The sequence below is a fragment of the Myripristis murdjan genome, chromosome 15 (genome assembly GCF_902150065.1).
Source record: "Myripristis murdjan chromosome 15, fMyrMur1.1, whole genome shotgun sequence".
NCBI classification, from domain to species: domain Eukaryota; kingdom Metazoa; phylum Chordata; class Actinopteri; order Holocentriformes; family Holocentridae; genus Myripristis; species Myripristis murdjan.
In genome coordinates this window covers 7,197,435-7,223,241 of record NC_043994.1, presented here as the reverse complement: position 1 = coordinate 7,223,241, position 25,807 = coordinate 7,197,435, and the positions used below count along the sequence as shown (strand labels likewise).

The window sequence follows — 25,807 nt, the reverse complement described above, 5'->3', positions numbered from 1 at the left end:
TGATCTTGGTCCAACATTGCGATCAACCAGTCCCAGCCTTGTGACATCATCAGTGCGCTGCTCAAGTGCCTTTTTCAAAATTTCTTTCTGCTTCTTCATAGGAAAACTAAGTTTTGCAAATTGAAGTTAGTACAACTGAACAAAATCCTCTGTAAAACTCCTTAACTGCATGACTTTAAGTATTAAAGTAACTTGTAACTAAATAATAAGTAAGTATTAAGTAATTTTTAATATTAAGTAGTATCAAGTATTAAATAAGTATTAGGTAATTTTAGTTTATTTTCTTTGTAGTCTACTACCTATCTAGAGTTTTTTTTTTCCTCCAAGATTTTAGTGCTAGTGTTGATCCTGGATAATTTGATCCAGGATCATTATTGTCATGTTGCCCTATATAATTTGTTTATTTTGATCCAGAACCATCACCACCATGTCGATCCTGGATAATAAATTTACCCAAAGTGGTAAATCAAATTTAACCCATACTACAGAACTATATTTAATAATCTTGTATACCAGACCCATGCAGGATTTCCATGGCCATAATGGTCCATGATCAGCATAAGCAAATTATCCATTATCACCATGCCAACCATGGTCCTGGATCAACATAAACAAATTATCCACCGACGCTGTCACAGAACACACTGTCTTTATTTTCGGCTTTCAACCAGTGGCTGACAGCGAACACAGGCTCAGTAGAGAGTACGCTGTGCTGTGTGCGGTTTGTCAGAATCACATGGAGCACTTAATACTTAGTGAAAATACACACAGAAGTCAAGCTTTTATTTCAGAAGAAAACTGACAGCAAATGTTCGATGGCTGAGGCGTACTTTCACTACCTACAACAAAGTTGGTAGATTTTGGGTGAAAACAAAAAAAAAAGGTCTCACATTCTTTGGATAATGCCCTCTAGATATTCAACAGAATGTCAACTGATTTAGAAATTAAATATCAATGAAAGTTCAGTAGAATATCTATAAGCCATAACCTGGATTTTAACATGTTATGGGCGTCCAGCAACTAGGCCTACAAATTCACAAAAACACACACTACAGAATGTAATCATTAAAAAGTTATTTAAAAAATATAGAATTTAGGGCTGTTGACATCCTCCTGTCATCTTGTTGGTATTTATTGATATATCAATTGACATTCTGGTGAATATCTACAGATGAAAGTGTGACCAAAAAAAAAAAAAAAAAAAAAAAAAAATGCAAATTTCTAACCGCACATGCACAACTAACAGCAGCTATGCTTACATGTAATAATGCACTAATTTTCAATACAAATAGTGAGATCAAGTGCTTCATGTGCTGCAGTTCTACTTCATATGGCATGAAGATTATCACAATATGATTACATGCATCCTGCTTTACTCCTTTTTGTTGTCTTAATTGCATTATGATTGATTTTATATGCTTGTAAATGTGGTCACTGCTGGTTAGAAATACATGAGGGCACACACACAAACGGAAAAAAACTCGTGCACTGCCAACTCCATGAGCACACACACAAACACACACACACACACACACACACACATGCATCCTCCCCTTGCATACACACTCCAAGGGCACCTGCCAAACTGGTAATTCAATGGGTGAGAGAAGAGGAATAGACAAAGACTAGAGGAATGGATGGGTAGGGCAAGGCAGAGGAAGTGGTGGGAGAAGATAGAGAGAGAGAGAGAGAGAGGGAGAGACGGAGAGAGGGACAGGGCCTTTAAAAAGCAGCTTAAGACAAGTGGCACATCTCATTCCAGAGAAAACTGTTACCACACGCAGACACAGACTGTAACGCCTCTATACTTGCATTCACATACTCACATTGGGGCATCCACACACATACACACACACACACACACACACACACACACTCACTCACAGTTTTGGACTATGGCTTCCACCACCTCGGCTGATGTTCTACCCACAGGCGGCAGGATCTTCACCTCTGTTCCTGACCTGTTCTTCCTCCCTGAATTTGTGAGTTTTCTATTTTATCCTTATTTTCACTCCTTTACTCTCTTTTCCCTCCTCTATGTATCCACCTATTTTGCATGAATTCAGGTGACCCCACTATTTTCCATAAGTTTGTTTAACTGAATCCAATGTAGACTTAAGATGTAGATCTTTATTTTTATCTTGTTGTTTCTTGCTTGGATCTCTCCCCTTCTTATGCAGTTTTGCCTCTTACTCCTCTCTTTCTATCTCTTCTTCATTTTATAAGTCACAGCCAGTTAGACTAACATCTCCAACAAACAACATCTCCCTCCTTCTTCTTCATCATGCCCTCTTTACTCGCCCAGGTCAAAGCCATTTAGATTCTGATCTTGTCTTTGATAGTTTCTGCCTCTTTTTTTCTTCATCTTTGCTCCACTCAGGCATGTCTCTGTTTAGATAGGAATCTGTCCCGCTATATGCTTTGCTCAGCAGCATGCAGTGTTTGATCAATAGACCCAGTAGAATGCAGGGTAACCAGCTGACCAACCATGAAGATAAGAATCCATAGATTTGGTTTGGTCTTATAGCCAAGAGCTGGTGCTGAGTGTGACATGCTCATATAATCATATATATAGATATATAGATATGTATTGATAATTTTGCTCTAAAATGGAATCTACATCAGGTAAAGCCTCATATGTTTGTAAAAAAAAAAAAAAAATCATTACTGGCACAGAGAAACAACAGGCTTTTGTAACTCAAGAAATGCCACACCGTTCACTGCTGTTTTGAATTTTAGAACCAAAGTATGTCAGCTTCCAAAGTGTCTCTCCATTACTTTCTTAATCCCAACTTTTCTGTGCAAACCTTTGTTATCTGACTTTCAAAATCATGCAGTGAAAATATTTGATATTTATTGTGTTAAATTCATGGACCTAATTGCTCCCATGGCTCGCTGGCTAATTACTGGATCGTAGGTGGCCTAAGTCCTTGATGAGAAATACATCCAGCATTTGAAAAAAGTGATGTCTACTACTGCAAAATGGACAGATCATTTCACTTTCCAAAAGTATCCTAGGTAACTGAAAACCTAGGCAAATGATGATTAAATCCTCTATAATGTAGAGATAAAAAAAATAATCAAGTCACGATGAATATGTAGCATTGTCCCATCTAACCAAGGTCTTAAGTTTCTTACTATCCACGAATCAAAATACAAAAATAAGCATCACCTTTCTCAAACCCTGTCTGTTTTATGTTGGATCTAAACTCATCATGTCTTCATACATGTGCAGGATTAAACCAAGCCTAATGGACGCTCTGTCTGTTACCCATCAACTCCAAATTAAATAGTTCTTCCAGTCAAACCTGGATCACAGTGGGTTAACATTGGGTCTGATCTTTTTGTTTCTGTATAAATGTAGCTTAAGGGCACAAATCAGCAGGTGAAAACATTGTTTGTCAGCTCAGAGACACTTGGCAACCACAGGACCATCCCATCCTATTTCCTGCTCATTTCTTAGCTCTTTAACTTGAGGACCTGGTTTGAAGAGTCCGGAGCAACATTTTGAAGCTCTACAAGTTACAGACCTTAGACCTCTGAGAAAAGTTTTTTTTTTTATTTATTATATATAACACAGCACCATTTGATTCACAAAGCATTCCAAAACAACCACAGAAAGAGTATCTGCTCACGACACATGAAAACCTCACATGGAACATGATCTGTTTTGTGTGTTGGCAGCCATGGGAAGGTTAAATCTGTGCCACATCGGCGGAAAGACAGTATGAGTTAGCACAATGAGGCGTAAATCTAAACCATCTCATCTAGCCATCAAGACATGCGGGGCGATGCTCGCTTAGGGCTTTTTTCCGCCTTCTGGCCAGTGCCCTTTTATATTGAATGTAATGGATGATATGTTACTTTGATATGTACAAGGTAATTGTGCAAGTCTGGCTTGATTGATATGTAAATCCAAACCAAGTTAAGTAGTCATGGTGATAAGAAGCCGAAGCCAGATGACTTACACTGGATGAGCTTGATTTGTCCTTTTACTACGTATGGACTGGCAGCCATTTCACAGCAGCCATTTTGACATGAAATAGCAGGGTAAACACAAGCCTTACTAATGACATTAATTAAGGTTGTGTTCCTTTGCAGTGAGGCAGCATGAACAGCCTCAGGACCCTGGCTCTGTTAGAACTAAATGGAACGGGTCCTTCATTAACGTCATCAGTAACACCTGTGTTTACATGCTATTCATGTCAAAATGGCTGCTGTGAAAAGTGTCTATAAGGTGGAATGGATGATATGTTTGTCAAACCATTTTCAGACAGAGAGGCTGTCAAAAAGATGATGTTGGAAATGAAGCATTGCTAGTGCAAACCCTGTTCACATTGCCTTCCGCAAGCCATCAGTTTTGTCTGCTTGTGCCTTGTCAAGTCACTATGGCTTTGGTTGCCGAGCAATGCAAGACACACACATTTGTTTGCACTAAATTTGCTCTTAAACTCTGCAGTAACTTAAAAAAAAAAAAGAAATGTTATGTTGTGAATGGCTATTTTATGGTTTAAAAGTTCTGTGCATTCCTCACCTGTACAATGGAAGGCAAACAAATCTTTATGTACAGCTATTAGTAATGCAGATCGGTCTTTCAAAGAACTGGAGCACAGCCTGGAGAAGATATCATGCAAAAAGGAGTCTTCACCAGCACTGGCATCTGTGGCCATAAACTGATATCCCTGATATTTGGTTTGGAGATTTAGCCAAAGTGGCTGTAAGTCAGGCTCAGCTGAGCTTCCACAACACGGTCAAAGTGAACGTAGACAGTGGTGTACACCCAAAATGGTTAAGCTGTCACTGTCTGCATTCCATGCAAACCACACTTGAGTTTATCCAAACACAGACCATGTTGGGTCAACCATTTTGTTACTGCTGGTGTGCTGCACAAATTGCAGACTGGGGGCTTTAAGATTGACGATGTCCACGATATGGCATAAAGAAGTCTTCACATTTGGTTAGGGACTGAAGGAACTGTGTTACAATGGTTAACAGAAATCAGATTTCTCTGATGGGTTGCAGACTTCACCCTTTGTGATAGGTGAGAGGCTCAGTGTAGACCATTTGTCCTCTGTATTGAAAGGTGAGGTGGTTCAGGCACCTGCTAAGGACTCTCCTGGGTCAGATATCTTTGGAGATAAACCGGATGCATCTGGCCATGAGGAGGCCTTGAGGTAAACCTAGGACACGTTGAAGGAATTTTATCTCTCAGCTGGCCTGGCACTTTGGGCACTCTCAGGAAAAGCTGGAGGAAGTTGTCATGTGCTATGTGAAGCACAATGACAGATGACTTTTTAAAGGATTTCTTTCACACAGCACAAAAAGCTTTGAACCAGCATCAGGACTATTTTGGCTCCATCCTTTGAGAAAGAACTCAAACCACAAATAAATCCCCCTTTTGCATCTGTGTGAATTGGAGGTAAGATATGGGAATGTACTGTGTGTTATTTCCCAGCCTCCAGTGGGTCACCAGTGTGAATTCAAAGCATTTAGGTAAGTCAAGGCAAATCAAGATATGCTTATAAGCCAGTTGTGCCACAGGCCGGTTTGGTTGATTATACTTGCTGCAGTCTGGTGACTTTTTAGGTGGAATGGAACCAGGCTGGGAAATGGAAATGTTTCCCATTCAGTCGGTCTTGGGTTTGCAGTGTGAATCTTCACCATTTCAACCAAACATCAAGATAAGAAGTTCAGTTCAAATGGCTTAGATAATTTTGATTTACTTTTGGCTGGTGGCCCATTCTTTTTTCTTTTTTTTTTTTTTACCTGGAATAGATTGGAGTGGATGATGTTTCTGAGGCATGGAGATGGACATGATAACGGTTCCCAGTCTGATAATAGAATAATAGAGGTTAGACTTATGTAATATTTGGCGATACGTCTACGTGATTGCCGAATTTGCTGTTTGAATGAGAATTACTTTTGAAAGTAATGCTGTGTTTTCCCAGTTATGCAGTGTTGCTTCAGGTGTTTACTCTGTTCCATATCTCACATGCCTAACGCCTGATGCTTGAGGTTATTTCAACACTATCACATATTTGACTTAGGTGGCATTTTCCCACAAAAGGTTTTAATTGAGAGTGATAGAGATGGCTTGGGGGTGATTTTTGTGTGTTCTGAAAATCACAGTCCGTTTCCCATATTACCTCTTATCAAAAACACCAAGAGGAGTGAAGAATGTTATGTTGTCTCACTCTCCAATCTCCAACCAGTGCACATAGTTTAACATAAAAACACAATATGAGAACGGGCTTAGTAGATTTCAGATGAGTTAACCTTGAACAGTTTCAGGGTTAATTGTATCGATCTGATATCCCAGAATAAGATCCCATTTGATAAAACTAACACCTGCTGCTATGAAGTGGTTGATAACCAAAATTCATTCTTTGTAGATGAATTTTACCAATTTTTAAGACAGGATCTGACATACTGACTTGAAAACTTCAAGTATATATAAGATATTTGTAGCATTTTGGAAATCCAACTCCTCATATGCAAAATCTAGAGGCATGTTGCAGTCAGATATCCACTCAAATATTATAGTCATCGTGATACATTTTTAAAATTGTGGGTAAAATGGCACGTATTTTAAATTAGAAGCACAATGTTCCTTTCACATGATATCCCTTATAAATGAATAGTCATTTAGAAAAACAGTAGCTGATTAGTGAATAGCCTATGTTATGTTAAAACAGATTTTAAAGATTTTAAGTTATGAAGATTACCCAATTGTAACATTATCTTTAACCTATGTTCAGTTCACACTGTGAGCAAAGATAAGGCGATAACATGAAATAGTGCAAGCAATAATCCAGTTATCAGTATACCAGAGGAAATAGTTGAACTACGTGCAGGTGTACAGCCAGAAATGCCAGGGCGCGGCACATTCTTTACATGTGGTCAGTCCAGAGAGAATGGTGGCTGCGCGGCTAAGAAATGCCCAGCAAATAGATGTGAATAGGCTGATATGACTCAAAATTTGCCATGTTTACACAGGTGAATGAAACCTGATTTACTGCATTTTTTCCAACAATTTATTAACATATGTTAACAACGACAGCAATTTTTACATGCCCAAGTGACTGGCGAACTTCATAAAGTCACCATTCACTCTCCAGTGAATTTACCAGCATTTGTCAGGTAGCAGCAGATAGTGTCAATTTCATGCGTTAATCTTAAAGAAGAAATAAATAAGAAAGAATGAAAAAATGAAAAATCTGCTAGATGCGAGGCTTCTTGCAGATAGTCTTGTTTGTTTATGGCAAGCACACTAATGCCTGATCATGACTTATTGATTGTAAAAATGCTATGTGTGAAAATGTGTACTTGAGTTTCAGACTAGTACGCCAATTGACTCCTCTCAGTGACTATACCCCAGTTTGTCCAGTTAATGAAAACACACCTATGTTCCTGTGTTCTCTCACAGGATTTTTTTTTTCCAAACTGCAAACTGTTGTGAAAACTATGTTCCCTCAACATAAAACAAGAAAAATGTCCATGCCTATTGTACATTAGCAAAAAAGCATACTTGGTGTACATTGCAGTGATCAAGAATAAAAATCTACTCAGTCATAGGATGGTTTTAAAGGAATGCTTTTACGTTACTTTATTTGAACTTTGAAAAATGACGATAATTATGGAGATTAGTATTGTTTAAGATTGACCTTGCTATTAAAATGACAATTTTAAGAAACAGATTAAATCACCCCCTGTACATTATTGTTACATCAAATGAGATTATGCATTTCTGCTAATATAACAAAGGTATGGGCATTTCTATTCTTTTCATGATGTGGAAATAAGGACTGGGGGAACATGGAGCTGTTTTCAGTTTGAAAACATTTAAAAGGAGGGAAAGTAGTGTTATGGGAGCACCAGCTGTACCGAACAAAATGAATGAAAATGAAGAGCACCACCAACAGAAACTCAAACTTCAACACAAAAAATCCAAGAAAAATAAATGTCAGGGTACTGGATGCGCTGTTGGACAGGTGATCTTTTTAATTTCAGTCAGAAAAGGCGACAGAAGACCTGTAATAAATTGTCAATATAAATGACCATGCAAACAATGGTATTCAAAGATGATGACAAAGTACTTGTCAAATAAAGAGCAGTTGAGGACAGAATACACACACACACACACACATATATATATATATAATGCTCTACCACACTGTAGGCAGACTCTGAAACGTAATAGGCAGCATTGATATCAAGTGTCACTTTGACCACAGTGGACTCGGTATCCAAAGTGCTTGATGTGTGTCAGTGATGCCTGGCTATTGAAGACTGCCATTCTTATGTAAAGAACATTTCAGTGTAACTCTTATCAGGGAACAAATGCTGGAGTTCCGTGTTTATCAAAATGCCCAAGGCTCTCTCGACTATAATATTTACTGAAGGAGGAGAGAGAAAACATGTGTGAATATGCTCTACTTTGACAACAGTGTGTGTGTGTGTGTGTGTGTGTGTGTGTTAATGCCTGCATCGCAGCCTGTGTGTGTTCCTCATAGATGCCTAGTCATTATGATTGCAATGCTATGTTTCCCTTTTTGTGTCTCAATGTTTTCATGATGGAAACATCACATTTGTGGCATAAAGCTTCAAAAAAAGATAGTTCTGAATGGAGAGGCACACCTAATGATACACATGAATTTCATCAGTGACACAATGAAGAAAATATCCATGTTAAATTCATCAAATTCAAGTTCAGGCAGCGATAGGGAAGTCTCACATTAGAGTACTGTCAACATATAGTTTGCATTTTCCCAGTCATTTTGTAACACGTGTACACACTCTAGGTCTGTCAGCCCAACCACCCAACACCATAGACAAGTCTGGGCCGGGTTCATGGCTCTAATTTTGTGATTAGATCGGGTTCGAGTCAGGTTCGTACCATTTTTCCTGCTTGTCCTGCAGACACAACAACATACAACAGTGATGTGAGCCATAAGCCAGGAGCCCATGGACATTAACAAGCTTTCAGAAGTCCCCAATGCAAGGAGAAAGTTGACTTGATCAAAAACGCGGAGAATGAATATGTAGGCTGTGTACCGTACAGAAACTGCAATGCTGTCCTTGCTTAGGACATCTACAGAAGACAATACCCAGTGTCTGATTTTTGTCCCAAGAGAGTGCCAGCAAACATTAAAATGCCAGTCACAGAAAGGCATGTGGATTTCTGCTGTGAAGACATGAGACCATTCCAAACAGCAAACAGTGGCTGGACGAGCTGACAACACTGGAGCCGGCTGAAAACCTCCACGACTGTCTCCTGCGCCTGGTATTGAAATGGAAGCAACAAAAAGAGTTAATGTTGGTATAACCACAGCTGTGGGGTCAGATGGCTTTTGTAAGTGACTTGGCGATCACATGCCAGTTTGCCACTGCAGATTTCAGCTGAAGGAAAACATATTTGCAGTGTCATGCTCCCTGCAGAGGAACAGCTGGAAGTGTTCACACGGAACTGCAGCAACAGCTTGAGTCAGCCCGCGGCTTTACAAATTAAAAGTCGTCCCATCTAACTAAAGATGCCCTCAATAAAAATTCACGCGACTGTAAAGTTTTTGAGATTTTTGAGAGAATATATCGTGGAGGAGGTTTCCATTTCTTCCTGTGAGTGTCAGGTGATTGACAGGAGGTGGAGGGTAATGGAACACAGCACCGATATGAAAACACTCAATGAAATAACAATAAAGCAAAATTTCGTCATGTTTAGTTTGATAGATTCTCCCCTTGTGTTTGAGTTGCTTTTCATACACTGGGAACAATACTCGATTGCTATAAAGTGCATTCCATTGATTTTTAATGTGTCTCTCACTTAAATCAGGAATTATTAGTTCCTCCTCATCTTTATCATAATTTGATACAGTTTGAATACATTTATTATTATGAAATGACACTTAGAACATAAAACCCTGAAATTACGCCATAAATGGAATATTTTCATCACACTATTAATGTATTTGTAGATACATTTCACTTATCCTTGAAATGTTACAGTAAGGGAAATGAAAAAAGAAAACATGGTTGCTCTTTAATAAAAGCAAAGATTGAGATACTATTGAAATACACCTCAGGAAAGTTGTTTGACCTCTGGTAAAATGAATGGTTTGAACTTGAAATTAAGGACTTATGAAGGAGGGTGGTGTGTTTTCAGGTAAAAAACTAAGGACATATTAAGGGTTTTGCATTTTGTTGTGATGTAGGAGTATGACAGGCAGCAAATGATTTCTTCTGAGGGAGGAAAACCTGGACCCAGAGCTTGGACTATAGGCACTAATTAAAAAAATAGAAAATAAAAAAAATGAAAACTCCAGAATTATCCTTTAAATCTCTCCCTCTCTCTCTCTCTCTCTCTCTCTCTCTCTCTCCTCTCTCTCTCTCTCTCTCTGCAGGTGTTTGGTGGTTTGGTGTGGATCTTGGTGGCGTCGAGCCGCGTAGTCCTACCCAACCCTCTGGGCTGGGTGATGTTCGTCTCCGTCTTCTGCTTCGTCATCACAACACTCTGGTTCTTCATCTTCCTCTGTGGAGCCAATCAGAGCAGCATCTGGCCCTCCCTGGTTAGACACGCCCCCACCGCTTAATTGGCTAATAGATAGGTTGTAAAAAGTGGATTGATTGATGAGCTTGTTAATGAACTGAATAGTGTCTCCTGCTCTGCCTCTACCTCCTTCTGTTTCTTGCTCTTGCTCTTTATCTCTCATGCTCATGTTCACCCTGTCCCTCTCTCCCTCTCTCTCCCTCCCTCTCCTCCTCTCTCCATCTCCAGGATGTGGGTTATCATTTTGTGGCGGTAGTTTTCTACCTCAGTGCATCAGTGGCTCTGGCTTTTGTCACCTTTACTCATGGCGTTCTGATAGTCAGCGATGAACAAATCAAAATCTATCGACTGGAAATCTCTGCAGTGGTAGGTCCTTACACACACACACACACACACACACACACACACACACACACACTTCAGTCTTTGTGTGCATCTTCCACTGTGCACATTCATTATTTAGCCCTTTTGGAGTTTGGGTCCTTACATTGTCATGTACCATCACTTTGCTATATTCAGTACAATCCAGGAGGTATTTTGTTCACTTCACAGGTAATTCACTTTTGTGTTGTGCTTAATCAGCCTGTTCTGCTCATCAGCGACACAACATTTCCCAGAATGCCTTTGAACAACCCACAGAGAACATACATGAACTTGTTGCATTCAGAATTTGGCTAAACATGTGGGTTTAGAGGGCAGTGATAGTGCAATAAGAGCCATAAACATGACATTTACTGTTGATGTCTTAGATCACTGGGACAATTTCTGATTTCAACCTCCAGCTGCTTGACATGACACGACATCACGATCAGAATTTGGCCGGTAATCAGTTTAGGAAGGCACAGTGCTTCTAACAGGTGGATTTTTCAAAATCAATATAGTACTTGCAAAGGCAGGAAAAAAGAAAACACACATACAGATACATAAGCACACATGCACATACTCCTCAAACCAACCGGGCAGGGTCCTACAGAATAATTCAGTTTTGAGAAATGAACTTGTCAGTGGGTATAATTTCTTAATTAGCAGATGTCAGTCACAATAAAAAAGTAGAACGGGATCTGCATGTTGTTGCTTCAAGACTCACATGTTACTACTGTATCACTAAATTTGAACTTTAACACCACTTCTGTTGTGAGTCTGTTTCTGTTGTGTGTTTAATATCATGACAGGAGAAAATGATGTGGTGCCGAAGCAGTTGCTGTGAACCCACAGTAAAATATCACTTTCTGGTCCCACTTTTCAATAGCCTAATCTGTACTGTTAAGCCTCAGCTCTGATTGGTTGCTTTGTCCTCTCCATCGGTCAATATTTATACCTCTCAGCTTCATCAGATGAGTCAGCAACTAGCAAGATCTGAGATTTAACAGAATAGATGCAGTGCAGCAGCAACAAATAGTGAGCCTGCATCCATGTATGAAAACTGTTATAACTTGTATGTAACTGTTTACTAACAATTTGTAAGATGCTTACACCATAATTAATAACCTAATTATAAACCACTCATAAAAAAAAACTTTTTTTGTAGTGTTATTGTGAAGGGGTTCCATCTTGTTTTATTGGGAAAAAGGGGCATTGCTACTGCTGTACACAAGACTATCAGTGCTATAATATTTTAGTATACATACCAAGAACATACAGACATAGAGCAACTTACAAACATGAAATTATTTAGACATTAGTGCAAACAATCAACATTGCAGCATAGCACACTGCAAGTGATTTTTGTCAATTCAAAACATTCTCTAAGCTTAAAGCCATCAGGCAAGCAGACAGAAATTAGTTAAAGTTATCTTCATTTATAATTTTTTTAGGGCATTCAAATAAGAAATGCACGTTTGTGTTTGTTGTGTGTGTTTTCTCTCTTTGTAAATCTGGATTTGACATGCAGGATTGCGGACATCTTGCTTAATGATCTGACGGACTGTCTGTGATTCCAGGTGATGTCCTATGTGGCCACTCTCCTCTACTTCCTCCACGCCATCTTCTCTGCCATCCGATGGAAGAGGGCCTAAAAAAGAATCACCGACCCGACTCCAAACTCACAAACAAACAACTGAACTTTAAGGCCAAAAACACAAGAGATAAATGTCATTGGACAAAATACCTTTGTACTTTTCTGTCTGTTTGTTTGTTTGTTTGTTTTTCCATTTTACAAATTTGCAAATGCAATCTTACACATTGCGTTATTATCCCACAATCTGCTTCTTTACAAGACAGACTTACAGTGCTTTGACCAGAATGCATCTATTTCAGGTGGACCTGTTCAGGTTGAAATTGTATTTATTTGACTGAAATAAAGACAGAACTGTGGGCCTACTTTCACCATTGACCATCTCCAGTAGAGAGATGGATGTGTCTATATCTTTGGTCAAAAAATTATAAATAATCAATTAATAAATCCACAGATCTAATAATGCATTTACAGGAGGGGGCAACACTTTAGAATATATGTATATATACAGATAAATAATCATAAAATGACAATGGAGATCTAAAAAATGTACTTGCATTGTAGTAAGAGTCAAATTACTGAGACAAATTAGAAGTGTACTGATCGCTAACCAACCCCTCCCTTAAAACAAAATTAAACTTTAGTAGTAGTGTTGGAGTAATATGACATTCTGGTTCCTAATTTTTTAAAGTGAGTTGTCGATAAATCAATACAGATCCAACTGATGTAATCAAGTTTCTGATGAGCAACAACATCTATGTCCTCTTATTTCAAGCACATCTGCACACAGCCTCCCATCACCACCTTCACTGCAGCCCTGTCTGCCAAAAATTATGGTCCCATACAGTTAGCTGCATTCTCATTTACGATTTGAGGGAAACGTATTTTATCCCGGAATACTTTTGCTTGTGATATATCACAAATACATTTGTGATCCCCTAGCATAAAGACATATCAAGACATGTTGATCAAGATATCGACATGTCCTGTATATCTTGTTGAGCAGAGGAAGAGTGGCTCATTAGCTCATTAACTTTTTACACTTTTGTCAGCTTTAGCCACCAAAACTCCATGGTTACAGTTAGGAAAAGGTCATGGTTGAGGTAGAAAAAGTTTATGGTTAAGGTTAGGAAAAAGTCATGCGGAAGTTAGGAAAAGTTTATGGTTAAGGCAAGGGAAAAGGTCATGGTTAGGGCAAGGAAACTCTCTTCAGATGGAAACAGGGAAAGTAGTCCCAGCTAGTAGTTTTGAAATGGTATTTCACCAATCTGCTACAAAAAAACTACCAAATTTAGCCAGATATCATTCACTAACTATTCAGCTTTTCAATGGGATATGAAATTATTCCTCTAAATATAGTATACAGTCCATTCCTCCATGTACTTTTGTAACTGCAGGAATAGCATGCTAGCTTTGATAACAAACAACTTTAAAAACGTGTCAAACTTTCTGTAATGTCATAAAAGAAGGTTGATTAGTGATTGATGTGATATGCTTCTAAAAATCCTGAATCTCACATTGAAGGATAGATCAACACTGATGGTTAAATCACATATGTTAATATAATTTCACACATCCTCCATGTTTACTGTATACAAAAGGGTAAATGTAAGGGAAAATCACTTTCTCTTTCTACTATTTTTTTTTTTTTACTTTCTACTTTACCTCTTTCTGTTAAGTTTGTTGCTTTTTTTAATTTTATTTTTTCTTAGCAAAGCTTAACCCACATTTGATCGGTAATGAAAGTTTGGTTTTTGATGTATGGTATTCCATGATTTACTGATTGTGTTTTTGTGAGAATTTCCAGAAATTTCAACATGTAAATATTTGAATGATCTCACTTTACAGGTATTATTGGACTCTATGATATAAAATAAATGTATTTGATATTAAATCAGCTTCACTGATTTTCCTGGTTTCTCAGAGAGAGACAGAGAGACCTTGCTTTTCGTCTTGCCATACAAGTTGCATCAAGACAACACGGTTTCATGAAATTTCATAAAATTAACATATATAAATTCTCTGAAACTCAGATTACATTGAATGAGCCATGTATTTTCACCTATTTGTTTACAGAAAAGATAGGTATATAGTTATGTTTATGTAAATAAAATAATTTTGGACAAATCTAATGATTAAATGAGGTCAGTTTAAAAATAGAAAACCTTTCAGCGAGTGTGAAATCTTCCCTCAGAGTTGAAGGTACATGGGGAGCAGATGGGCGGATACAGTCTCCACAACTTTACCCATCATGCTGTTTCAATGTTAAACTACATCCAAATTGGTTTAATTTCCTTTCCTTGTGCAGAAATTAATTTTTCTCACTTTTCATGCATGGAGCGTGTTTGCAAACTCAGAAAAAAGACTGTCACTGGTTTGCATTAGATTATGTTAAAATCATCTATAATATTTTGGCGTGAGATTAGATGGACATGACTCTTGAATGTAAACTGTCCCTGCAGCAACACAGAGAAAGATCTACATAATAACAGAACCGACTGAGCACTGAAGATCGAAAATACCCAAAGTCTTGGACCCTCTATCATATACACATATAATCAAATATGTTCAATGAAGCATTAATATTAATTTTCTGCTCCTGAATGAAGTGGTTGCACTAATTCTTTAGCGAGGGAGCAAAACAGTTCAGCTTTTGGACTGGAATGCCTCTATTTAAAGGGTTTACCTCATTAAACTAAACAATACATATTTGCAAAACATCATGAAGAACATTATTCTTATCCTGGACCAGAGTACAACTGAAAACAAAATCCTGTGATTGGAATAATATGGAACCGTTAATCTGGTCAGAATATTCATAGTAAACCTGCTCTTCTTGCCACAGTACACATACTGCATCTTCCACTGGTGAGTATTCCAACGTACAAGTTTATATTACACAAGCTATTATACCTGAATTTTGCAGGGTTCCAGTCAAGTTTGAATCAGTTGTAGAGTGAAAATAGTGCTCAATTCTTCAAGACAGATTAACCTTTACTGTTCGATTGAAAAAGAAAAAAGCAACTGATAAAACCTTTGGGAACCCTGAAAGTACACTTGAAGCATTGCCTTCAGACAAATTTCAGAGTCGTCCTGACTCTTACTAGTCAGATTCCATTGTCTTCTTGAAAACCTCGTGGATGAGGATTGAAACGTCCTCAAGAATCTACTAACAAGTCCATTTGCCCTTGATTCAAATCTCCTGGGACTGGACATCGGATCCACTGACGCTGAATTTCAGTGAATTAACTTGACCAACAAGATCTGCGGTGGCCACTGAGATTTCTGGAGTGGCTGTGGCCCACCCTGGCCCATCCTGGCCAACCCTTGGCGACACCATCACCCTGCCTCTGTTTGACCTGAATGGAATGGAAGTTTAATTGCTATGACGGGTAACGCGTGTTTACATTTCTATTTTGTGTCAAAATGCTGCTGTTGCTGTGAAAAAGGTCTATATAAACTTAGAACAGAATTAGCCTGCGTGCTGTCAGCTTGACAAATATTATGAGTGTGTCTCATGCTCCCTAAAGAGGAACGTCCTAAATCATCTATATCTATATTTTGCAACAAAACAGCCGTTACAGCTTCTGGGTACAATATACAATACAAATAGAGTCTGGAGGCACTCTAACTCGTAAAGCACAGACAAAGTGAAGGGCGGAAAACTCAAAACCTGGATCAGCACTCTGGAAAACCCAGTGACCTGTGCAGCAGCACTACACATATTTCAGCTGCATGGGTTTCCTGATTACCTCTGGACACCACTTCCCTCCGTGAGATGTTTCAAACCCCCTTCACAGCTCACTTATTCCCACTGAGCAGCAGGTAGCCTCGAGCGCCGACAGCCTGAGAGAGGGTGTGTCTGCTGTGTAGCCATGTAAGGAGCTGCCAGGGGAAGGGCCCTCACCTCAGCCCCTCCACAATAGCAGAACGGGTTTGTCGGCTAATTTAGCGCTCTTATAAGGATCAGTAACACCTGCTGCAGCCCCGTTAGTTGAGAGGAGAGGGCAGGCTGTTCTGTTGAGTTGGTACTGGGAGAAAGATCAGGCAGAGATGGCAGCAACTACTGCTCAGCCTATGGGGAGCCTGCCCAGCGGACTAGGGATATGCACCACGGCCCCGGATATATTTTACCTGCCTGAACTGGTGAGTGGACAGTGCCTGAGGATGATGAACGCAGCCCCTGAGGCAGCAACATGAGCATGCAGCATGACTATGAAAGGATCTTTGATGAAATTTTGCTTCCTGAAATTCATTCCTGGGTATTTCAATAATGATACTTTTGAGGATAAAGTTATGACAACATGACAAATAACAGAACATGAGCTTTGCATCCAAAACGTACGTTGCAAGAAAGGGTCTTGCGATAAACATAAGCTTTTCTTTCATAGCAGAAATTATCATGTCAAAGTTGGTGGCACTTCTTCTGCAGATATACAATGACCCATCTTTTGAGAGAAAAAAAAAAAACTTTAAACTAATTATGTTTTTTTTTTTTTATAAAAAAAACAGATCATCTAAGTTGTGAATAGATAACAATCTGGAAATAAAGTTTTCAAATTATTACATAAATTACGCTGCCTTGTTTGATGCAGGCCTATTGTAACTATTGTAAAAATTCAATGCTATCTCATTAAAAGTAACATGATTTATTTCAATTTTGTTCTGTCAATCATTTTGCAAGAGTGGGCGCTTTCTTCCCCCTAGATGGCGGATATCTGATTTTGGAATAGAACTCAAAATTCATTCATTCATAACTTTTTAATTACTGCTATGTACAAAGGAATATTGATCCTTAGGGGTATTGAATATTACTGACATGAATGCGGTTCACTCATGGAATGAATATGCCTGCAAGCCCACCTTGTCTGGGAGGCGCACCTACATCTTCCACGTCTCATGTTTCGCTCATATTGTATCTGTGCTACTAATCTACGAAGGAATGGGGCCAGCATTTCTTCTGGATGAATGATAATGACAAAAGATTGAAACTGCTCACGTATCCACTGGAACAAACAATCACAAGATGATACTGAAAAGGTTTTTTGAGTTTATGCGCCTGATATGTCACCTTTACATTCATTTTAGTTGTGTTTTTTAGCCTTTATTTATCATGGGAAGTATTGTGTTCTGTGTCAGGAATGCCCGAGCAGCTTCTACTGGCTTAATGCCTTGCTCAAGGGAGCCTTTAGAGTTGTTTCATGGAAGGGAAAGTATTAATTTTTCACTTTCCCAATCATCTGGTCTTCCTTAACAAGTATATTTCTCCAACCTTTAAGCTGTAAAACTAATGTATATTGAAGAGATGCTCAGGAGTAGTAGAGTACCCCTCCTTTGCCAAGACAGATTTCTGTACATTTATTGTAAACAGATTAAAGGGTAACTAAAACCCTATTTGGATGGAATAAGATATGTGAAGCAATTTTTATCTGAGGATGTCAGTAAAGTTTGTGACCAGCTGGCATGGGATAAGAAAGTATTGCTGTCACACCAAAAAGGTTTTATGCATGTTATGTACTTGGATTTGGGGCAAAAGACAATTGATCTGTCACAAGCCACAGTGTAAGTGTACATACACATCCTATATTTTCATTCAAACTGATTTCTTTATGGACACAAGGCAAAAAAACAAAAAACAAACAAACAAACAAAAAAAAAAACAGAGCTGCAGATAATATCTCACTCAAAGCTGCTATAAAACTTTCCCACTTTAGTGGTTGAAATGTGACTAAGGAAGGCAGATACCAAAACTTCCTCAAATTTAACCGTGGTACAGTGTTAGGTTGTATAGTTATGGTTGGGTTGTATAGACAAGGTATTACAAATATAATTATTACAAAGTACTATCAGATCATTTCTTCCCGGTGGAAGGTTACTAAGCCGAAATTTCCTGCTGACCTGCTGGATCTACTTTTCTAACAAGAAAAGAACCATTTAAATTCCTTAAAAAGTAGGTACCAGAACTTGTTGTTCTAGAGGTTGTTTTTTATATTAGCATAATCTGCGTAATCTGCGTAATCTGCGTTGTTCATGTTAAAGTGGCTCTTTTGCCATTGAAGTTAATGGAGAAATAGAAATCCAATATTGTGGAGCACGGAGCAACTAATGAGGATATTAGTTGCTTATATCACACCAAAGTAACTAATCAACCCAACACCTTACCAAAGTTCAATTTTGCTTAAAGGAAAATCACAAGAAAAGACTGGCTAACTCTTTTCTCACAGGAACTGATGGTACAATTTCAAACATGCAAATTTGCATGAGGCTGCAATTAACTCCGATTATTTTCACAAGGCATTTTTTTAGTAGGTAAAAGATGTTATCTTTACTGGAGCAGGACGATAAAGTCTGTAGAAAGTCTATAAAAGTTAGTGACATCACTGATTCAGAAAGGACTAAAATCACAGAAATACTCGAGTAATTATTACATTTCCCCTCCTCCTCATGAAAATCTGTCCCAACAGGGGCTTCTGGTTGATTGGTCTGTACTGATGACCTGCAGGAGCTGCAACAACATCACCAGGCTCTCTGCAGTTTATCTTGGCCTGTACTTGACACAAGTCATTGTTGAGTCACTGGTGATTAAACACTCAAATATATAAAGTTAATTTTGTGCTGTGGGGCAGTAATAAATGTTTCCCCTTTGATTCTGATTCCTTCTGCAACTGTAAAGAGCTGTACTGTGTGTTTCAGGAGACAAAATAGATAGATACTTCATCCAAATCTTAAATAAAGTAGCTTTTGGGTGACAGAGCTGGAATGTGTCAAATATGTGAGTTAACATTGAATAACATGATTTCTCTTTGTGTTGATTCTGCGCTAAAGGCGAGTCAGATCTAGATGGTGAAATCACCTCACGTAACTGGAAGGTTTTACATCTTTTGCAGCTCGATCTAACTTCAGTTGTGGACAGATCCAGATCAAGTGCAAATAACTCCATTGGTGGTTTAAACAAGCTCGAAGTAAGAGCTGGGTGTGGTGTGCAATGCAGCATAACACAATGAGTGCCAGAGACTTTAGTTTAACACCTTATCTGAAATGACATAATGCTAACGCTTAACACCAACCACCTGATCCCTGACTAAATTCTAACAAACGCTGATTAAATTATTTAAAGCTTAATGAGCCAGCCTGTCTTGATGAGGTCAAAATGAATGATTAATTATGAATGGAGGATCTTGTGACAGACTCAGTAAGCAGCAGTTTTTATTTTGTCTCGCCTCTGATCCTGCTGTTTTGTTATTGGACATATTATCTTTCAAGTAATTTTTTGTAACTTGTGATGCTTCTTTTACATTTCAAGTGATTTTAAAGCAATTTAATCTCAGTATTGTACATTATTGCATGTTATTTGAACATACATGATGCTGTTTTCATAGACAGATCTTCCCATGAAAAAGACAAGATTAAAAGTTTTTTTTTTTTTTTTTTTTTTTTTTTTAAACCAGCAAAAGAGTATTTTGCAAATACAGTTTCATGTTAGTGACTGTAATGTCTCGCCTTGTTCCCAAGCAGGAAGTCTGTGATGTTTAGCCAATAACACAAGTGACCTAACCAGCCCTGTTAAGTAGTCAAAATAGTGGCAATGAGGGCTTGTTAAACAGGACAGGTTTACTGCATTGTTTGATGATTTGAGTGATGATTTGCATATAAAGACTAAAGCGCCACGATTGAAATGCAATAAAGACTACTGTGGCACTTAGAAAAATGCAGTCATGTCAAAGCCTCACACACTGCATGTCAAGCTGGTTGGCTTTCAGATGGGACAGTTTCAGCACTTAGAGAAAAATGACATGTGCATTTCATTTACCTTCCAATCGGCACAACTAGTTCAGTCAGGAAGCGTTCATCAATGAGCTGATTGGTTCCTGACTGCTTTTCATAGCTAACCAATCATCCACTAATGCTTCTCATGCATTACAGAATGTGTTTATCCCACCACCACCTCCCCTGCTGCACCTGCTTCGATCTGTTTTTTAATATTCTGGGGGCTGTGTTTATCCCTACAAAATATGGATATGCTGCAGCGATTCATGAAACCAAATGTGTGCAAAAGCTTGCATAAAAGCATCTGTAGTCTGCTAAAGTCAAAGACTTCCCCCTGCCTCATTATGTAATAAATGCATTCCCTATACATGATTTGTTGATTTGTCCTTACTGAACTGTAATGAATACATTTTATTATGGCCGCTGGTGGTATTAAAATCCAAGCTAATGACAGGAGCTGGAAAACTGACACTAGCTATAGTCTCTATAGGAAGAACTGAGGAGCTACATGCGCTTGTGTAAACTAGCAAAATGTTGCTATGTGATTTTGCATTGTCCCTGTTAACCCATATAAACTAATTAACTAAATGAAACCTCTCATGTGTATGTCTGCCGTGTGACTGAAGTGGATTTAGCAAACCAAACTCAGAGATCATACCTTTCGCCTGGGCTAAATGTTCTCAATTTTTTTTTTTTTTTTTTTTCTGACAGGATTTCAGTAATCAAATTGGATCAAACCCAACAATTAGCCTATAGATAAATTCTTAGGCTTTGTTTACTTGCAAATAAGTGAATAAAAGTAACATGCACACTGTTTTTCATTTTTTAATGCAGCATCTTTTTCCTAACAGATGATAAGTTGGAGGTTCATTTAAAAACCAATGATCTGGATTCTTTAATCTTGATATTGTGGTCACAGAGAATCCAAGAGGTCCTGATAATACACCGGTCATAATACACTTTGTTGGAAACAATTCTTTTTTACTTATCGGTTTTGCTTAACCTGTGGCAAAATGCAGGTTTTTGTTTCCTCAATTTGAGTGGGGGGGAGGTCTCGCCTAAGGAGCAGAAAGCAGAAGTATCAGGACACGCCAACGCAGCTGGTGGGATTTCATGGCTTCGGGGAGTTACAAGTTATTTAAAATACAAAGGATTGCTCCACTTCATATTACTGAGAATGAACGAGACATGATTTGACTGCATGATTTGACTTGAAAATAGGTCCTCCATATAATTTGCTGTTCACTTTTGCTTGCTTACTGACACTCTCCTCACACACCTGTCCCTCCAAGCAAGACAAAACACACAGAGAATATGCTATTGCATATACAAATACTATTTCACCCAGGTCTCATGTATAGTTGTATGTGAAGACTAGAGGAGAACAGATTAGTGAGAAGCGACAACTACCATTTTATGCCCTTGAGCAAAGGACTGAGAATCCCCAACTGCTCATATTTCTTATCTCACTGGGCTCTGACCTTAGACCTTCTTCTTACTGACTGCTCACTTAAAATATCAGTTCAAATGTGTAAAATATTTTGAGTTGATCAGGTGGTCAACACCAGAAGACTGTGGCTGAGGGAAATACAGTAACTCTCAGTTATCCAGTACTTGCCAGTGTGTTCTGACTTCACTGCACAGGTTAGCTATATGAAGCTGAAAAACTTCCATGCTTTTGCTGGTTTGAAGGAGGCCATTGGGACTATAGGGTTTAACTCACTGTGGTGCTGAGTGATGACATTGCATATTTAATAGTTTCTGTATTTATCACTCTAGCCGTTGCACATCTTACTACTGATTGTTGCAGGAATCAGGAATCCAGGAATTCAAGCTTATGATACTATTATTATATATTATTATTGTATGTTGCTTAGGACGGGAACATCACCAAAAGCCCTCAAATGTAATCAGTGAAGGACTGTAAACTGAGTTGCAGACCATTTTGCACAGCATCATGTCTCTGGGCATGTGGGGTTTTGATAAGGGTTCAGCTAGCATGTGTCATATGGTCTACATTCATCTACACACATCTCTGCACATGTATGTGCTCTGTCTCTTTGTATGCCTGAAGGACTGCGTGTGGAATGTGACTCTAAAATATTTTTTCAAGGCTATTTGTACACCATTTGCTGCAAATCCAAATGTGTCTGCTTCATATCCCTTTATGCTATTTTTCATAATGTCTCTCTTTTTTATTGCAAATCACATTTGTGGTAATTTTCCTATTTTCAGAATTAACTCGCCATTTGATATAGCTATTCCCTTTTAAATTCTATTTGAACTGGTGAAGTTGTTGTCTAAGGGTATTGAATTTAAGAAGATGTAGCTCTTGGTTTGTTGATGAATTGCAGAAATTATGTCCTAGACTTGATGCAGAACAGATAAATATGTAGTTTATTGTTTAGCTCAAGAAACTATGGCCCTGATTTGCTGAATTGCAGAAACTGAAGCCAAGTTTGATGTACAATTGAAAAGGTTATGGGTTAGATTTGCTGCTGATCTTAAGATGCTTCGGTGTTGAATTTAAGAGGTTGTAGATTTGGTCAGGTTTGAACATGTTATTATCGCCAGCTTGAGATCCATAGAGGTTAAAATATCATAGATATCAATCATAATGCCATCTCTTCATCGGAACAGGTGTTTGGTGGCTTGGTGTGGATCCTGGTGGCATCGACCCACGTGGACCCGCCCAACCCTCTGGGCTGGGTGATGTTTGTCTCCGTCTTCTGCTTTGTCATGACCTTCCTTTGGATGATCATTTTTGCCGCCGGAGGACACAAGAACAGCTCTGGCTGGGCTGCCGCAGTAAGTCAAGGGTGTGGTGTGACCCTGGGCTGCTCACTGTCTCCCTTTTCAACATTTGCATTAAAGCCCTGGGAAATTGGAATTGAGCAAACTCATTGTCACAGTTGAGTGTTTTTTTTTTTTTTTTTTTACCACCAAGATTTGAAAAAAAAAACAGAAAGGTCAGATCCCTGGTCTGAAACTGTTTTTAGAGAGCTGAGATATGCGAACATCTAGTTTTGGTCAGGGTGAGCATGGCATGATGTTTTATCTGGAATCCCTTTTTTGGTCATATGACACAAGGCCATGTGTTGTACATGAGGATGGTAGGTAGTGTTTGTGGGAAGGATGGACCAGCAAGCAGGCATAGATTTTGAAAGGAATAACAATTTATTCAGGCCAGCCACACAAAAAAAGGAACAAAAACATTCTCATCAGGTCTCTTTCAGACAAGTAAAATGGGTAAACAGAAAGTTTTTTCTTCCTTCAGTACAGCATAGAGCCCTCCATCTCCCAGGAGAGTATGAACAGGCAAAAATCCAGTCTGCTAGTTTCCTCAACCTTTTATACCTGGCCAGCTGCTGCTTTGGCCAATCAAGGAAGGTCTCTGGAATGAATGCCAATCTATCTCAGGTGGCATCACTCTCCCCTCATTAGAGATAAATAATCTTAAATAGTACTCTGACAGGACATTTCTTTAAATTAATCTTTTCAGGTGGCACAAAAACACACTGTTTCAGTTATATTATTAATTATTATATTCCCCTCTTTGGAACTGGTTTTATGGAAAAAGGAAAATACAAACAAATGCACTTTAAAGGGGAAGTGCACTCCTTCTTCTTAAAGGGGCAGACAGGACAGCAACTAGAGTCCCCATACAGAAAACCGGTGTAATCCAACAGAACTAAAGACAATTAAATAAACATTTCCCAATCATATGTTCATAGTTTTTATACATGTTGATGAAACGAGCGAGAGGAATGTGCACCTTCCCCTCAGCATACATACCAACATTAACTTGAGTAAATCACACATAAGGCATGGAGGAAGAGAGCTCCATTACACCATGTTACAGACAATTCCACATGTATAATCTTGTGTGTGTGTGTGTGTGTGTGTGTGTATATGTATGTAGAAGGAAGTAAATCCTGCCATTGCCCTGTTTTCCACAGTCAGGCCTGAAGACCAATGCACAAAAATAGCACAATAATGATGATAGTATTGTGTGTGTTTGTGTGTAGGACTTTGCTTACCATGGCCTGGCAGCATTTTTCTACCTCAGTGCGGCAGTGGATCTAGCATACATCACCTTCCTAAAGAAAGACGGGTCTGAATACAGAATCTACCAGATCGACATCGCTGCTGTGGTAAGGTCCAGAGAGCGCACTGGAAACACCTTAACATTGTTAGTACATTGCAGCTGTCGTTAATGCACTGTCCAATTCTTGGTGTGTGTTGGTGTATTTTTCTTATTCTTGTGAAGAATTCAGCAAACATCAGCAATGTCATGTAGAGATTTTTCGAGCTGAGTTACAGCTGAGTTTGATAGCAGAACATTTTAGCGATCTAAAACAACAAAAGTGAATGCCAGATTGTGGTGCCAGTCCCTGAGAGGCAAGACCTTTATTGTAGAATCACTGATGCTGAACAATCACACAGGGAGAAATCCATTGCAGAGAGAGCAATTTCCTTACTGATAGAAGCCTCAATAGACCGGAATGCAATGCAGCTACAAGACAACTTGTGTAAACAGTGTTTTTTCTTAAAAGTAAAAGGTCACTGCTACCATAGCTCTCTCCAATAACACATATTAATGCAACATTCTGGGAAATGTAGGAAATCTCTAACCAAGGTAGTCCACAATTGGGTGGAGGTTGAGGGAAGGTGGATACACCATTAAGTAAATAACTCCTGATACACACTGAAAATCACAGGCTGAAGATATAACTATAATAATATCAGCAGCTTCCCTTTAAATGTCTTTATTTTTTGGTATGTTTTCCCACCCAGGTGTTTGCTTATGTGGCCACACTCTTATACTTCATCCATGTCATCCTCTCCTCCATCCGATGGAAGAACTTCTGAGGTCCAGCTCTCGACCACAGACCTGTGTGTCCTTGCAAAATGTGCTTCCCGTATGTGTGTGTGTGAGACGGTCCTCCGGCACAAAAACGACCCCATAGGGCATTTGCACAGCAGCTCATTACGACCAATAGTTACGTTTAAAGTTAAGCGACATCTAGTGGTCCTGTAAAATACAACACCGTGGTGTCGTAGTGTGTAACAAAATCTGTGTAAAATCTGACTTTCACTCAGGTGGCTAACGTTTTGTAATGTTTTCTGACATTTTCCTAACCTTAGCCATTGCGATAAACCTTCCCCTAACTGTAACAATAATGTTTTCCAAACCTTAACCACGTATTTTTCATGTGCGCTTGTTGGACGTATTGGAGGGTTGGAACAAATGACCTATGTGGTTGTAAGGGTTGGAGGACTTGTTGAAGTGTGTTATATGTGTGTGTGTGTATGTGTATGTGTGTTTCTGAGACTGAAAGTGAATTTGGTATGCCCCCCCTGTGTGCCTCTGTGTGCACATGTGTCTGGGTGTCCATGTTGGAATTTCTCCACCAGCATTATCAACCTGGTCGCTTTCAACAGATGGAAAACTCTCACCTCATCTTCTTGTTGATGACCAACTGATTAACCTTTTACTCTGCTTCATTATACAAACTCTAAAGTACTTTGGTTCCTGATGG

At 38.8% G+C, this 25,807-nt stretch overlaps 1 protein-coding gene and 1 long non-coding RNA gene across 4 annotated transcripts in view; one reads left to right on the top strand and one right to left on the bottom strand.

Annotated features, from left to right (window-relative positions):
* Positions 1-14,126, bottom strand: part of LOC115372223 (uncharacterized) — a 19,485-nt gene extending 5,359 nt beyond the window's left edge. The window contains exon 1 of the long non-coding RNA XR_003929435.1: positions 14,072-14,126. This is a non-coding gene — a long non-coding RNA (uncharacterized LOC115372223). The remainder of the gene's footprint in view (positions 1-14,071) is intronic.
* On the top strand, positions 1,627-25,807 carry LOC115372219 (myelin and lymphocyte protein-like). Of its 3 annotated transcripts, none has more exons than XM_030069918.1 (4): positions 1,627-1,982; positions 22,905-23,072; positions 24,293-24,418; positions 25,062-25,807. In XM_030069918.1, exons 1-4 carry the CDS (start codon positions 1,638-1,640, stop codon positions 25,134-25,136), a joined length of 714 nt encoding a protein of 237 aa, XP_029925778.1. In that variant the 5' UTR covers positions 1,627-1,637; the 3' UTR covers positions 25,137-25,807. The 3 variants fall into 3 exon arrangements, with proteins under 3 accessions (XP_029925778.1, XP_029925777.1, XP_029925779.1); XM_030069917.1 differs by lacking the exons at positions 22,905-23,072; positions 24,293-24,418; positions 25,062-25,807 and adding exons at positions 10,398-10,562; positions 10,772-10,909; positions 12,484-13,695 and having other exon boundaries at positions 1,739-1,982; XM_030069919.1 differs by lacking the exon at positions 1,627-1,982 and adding an exon at positions 16,507-16,643.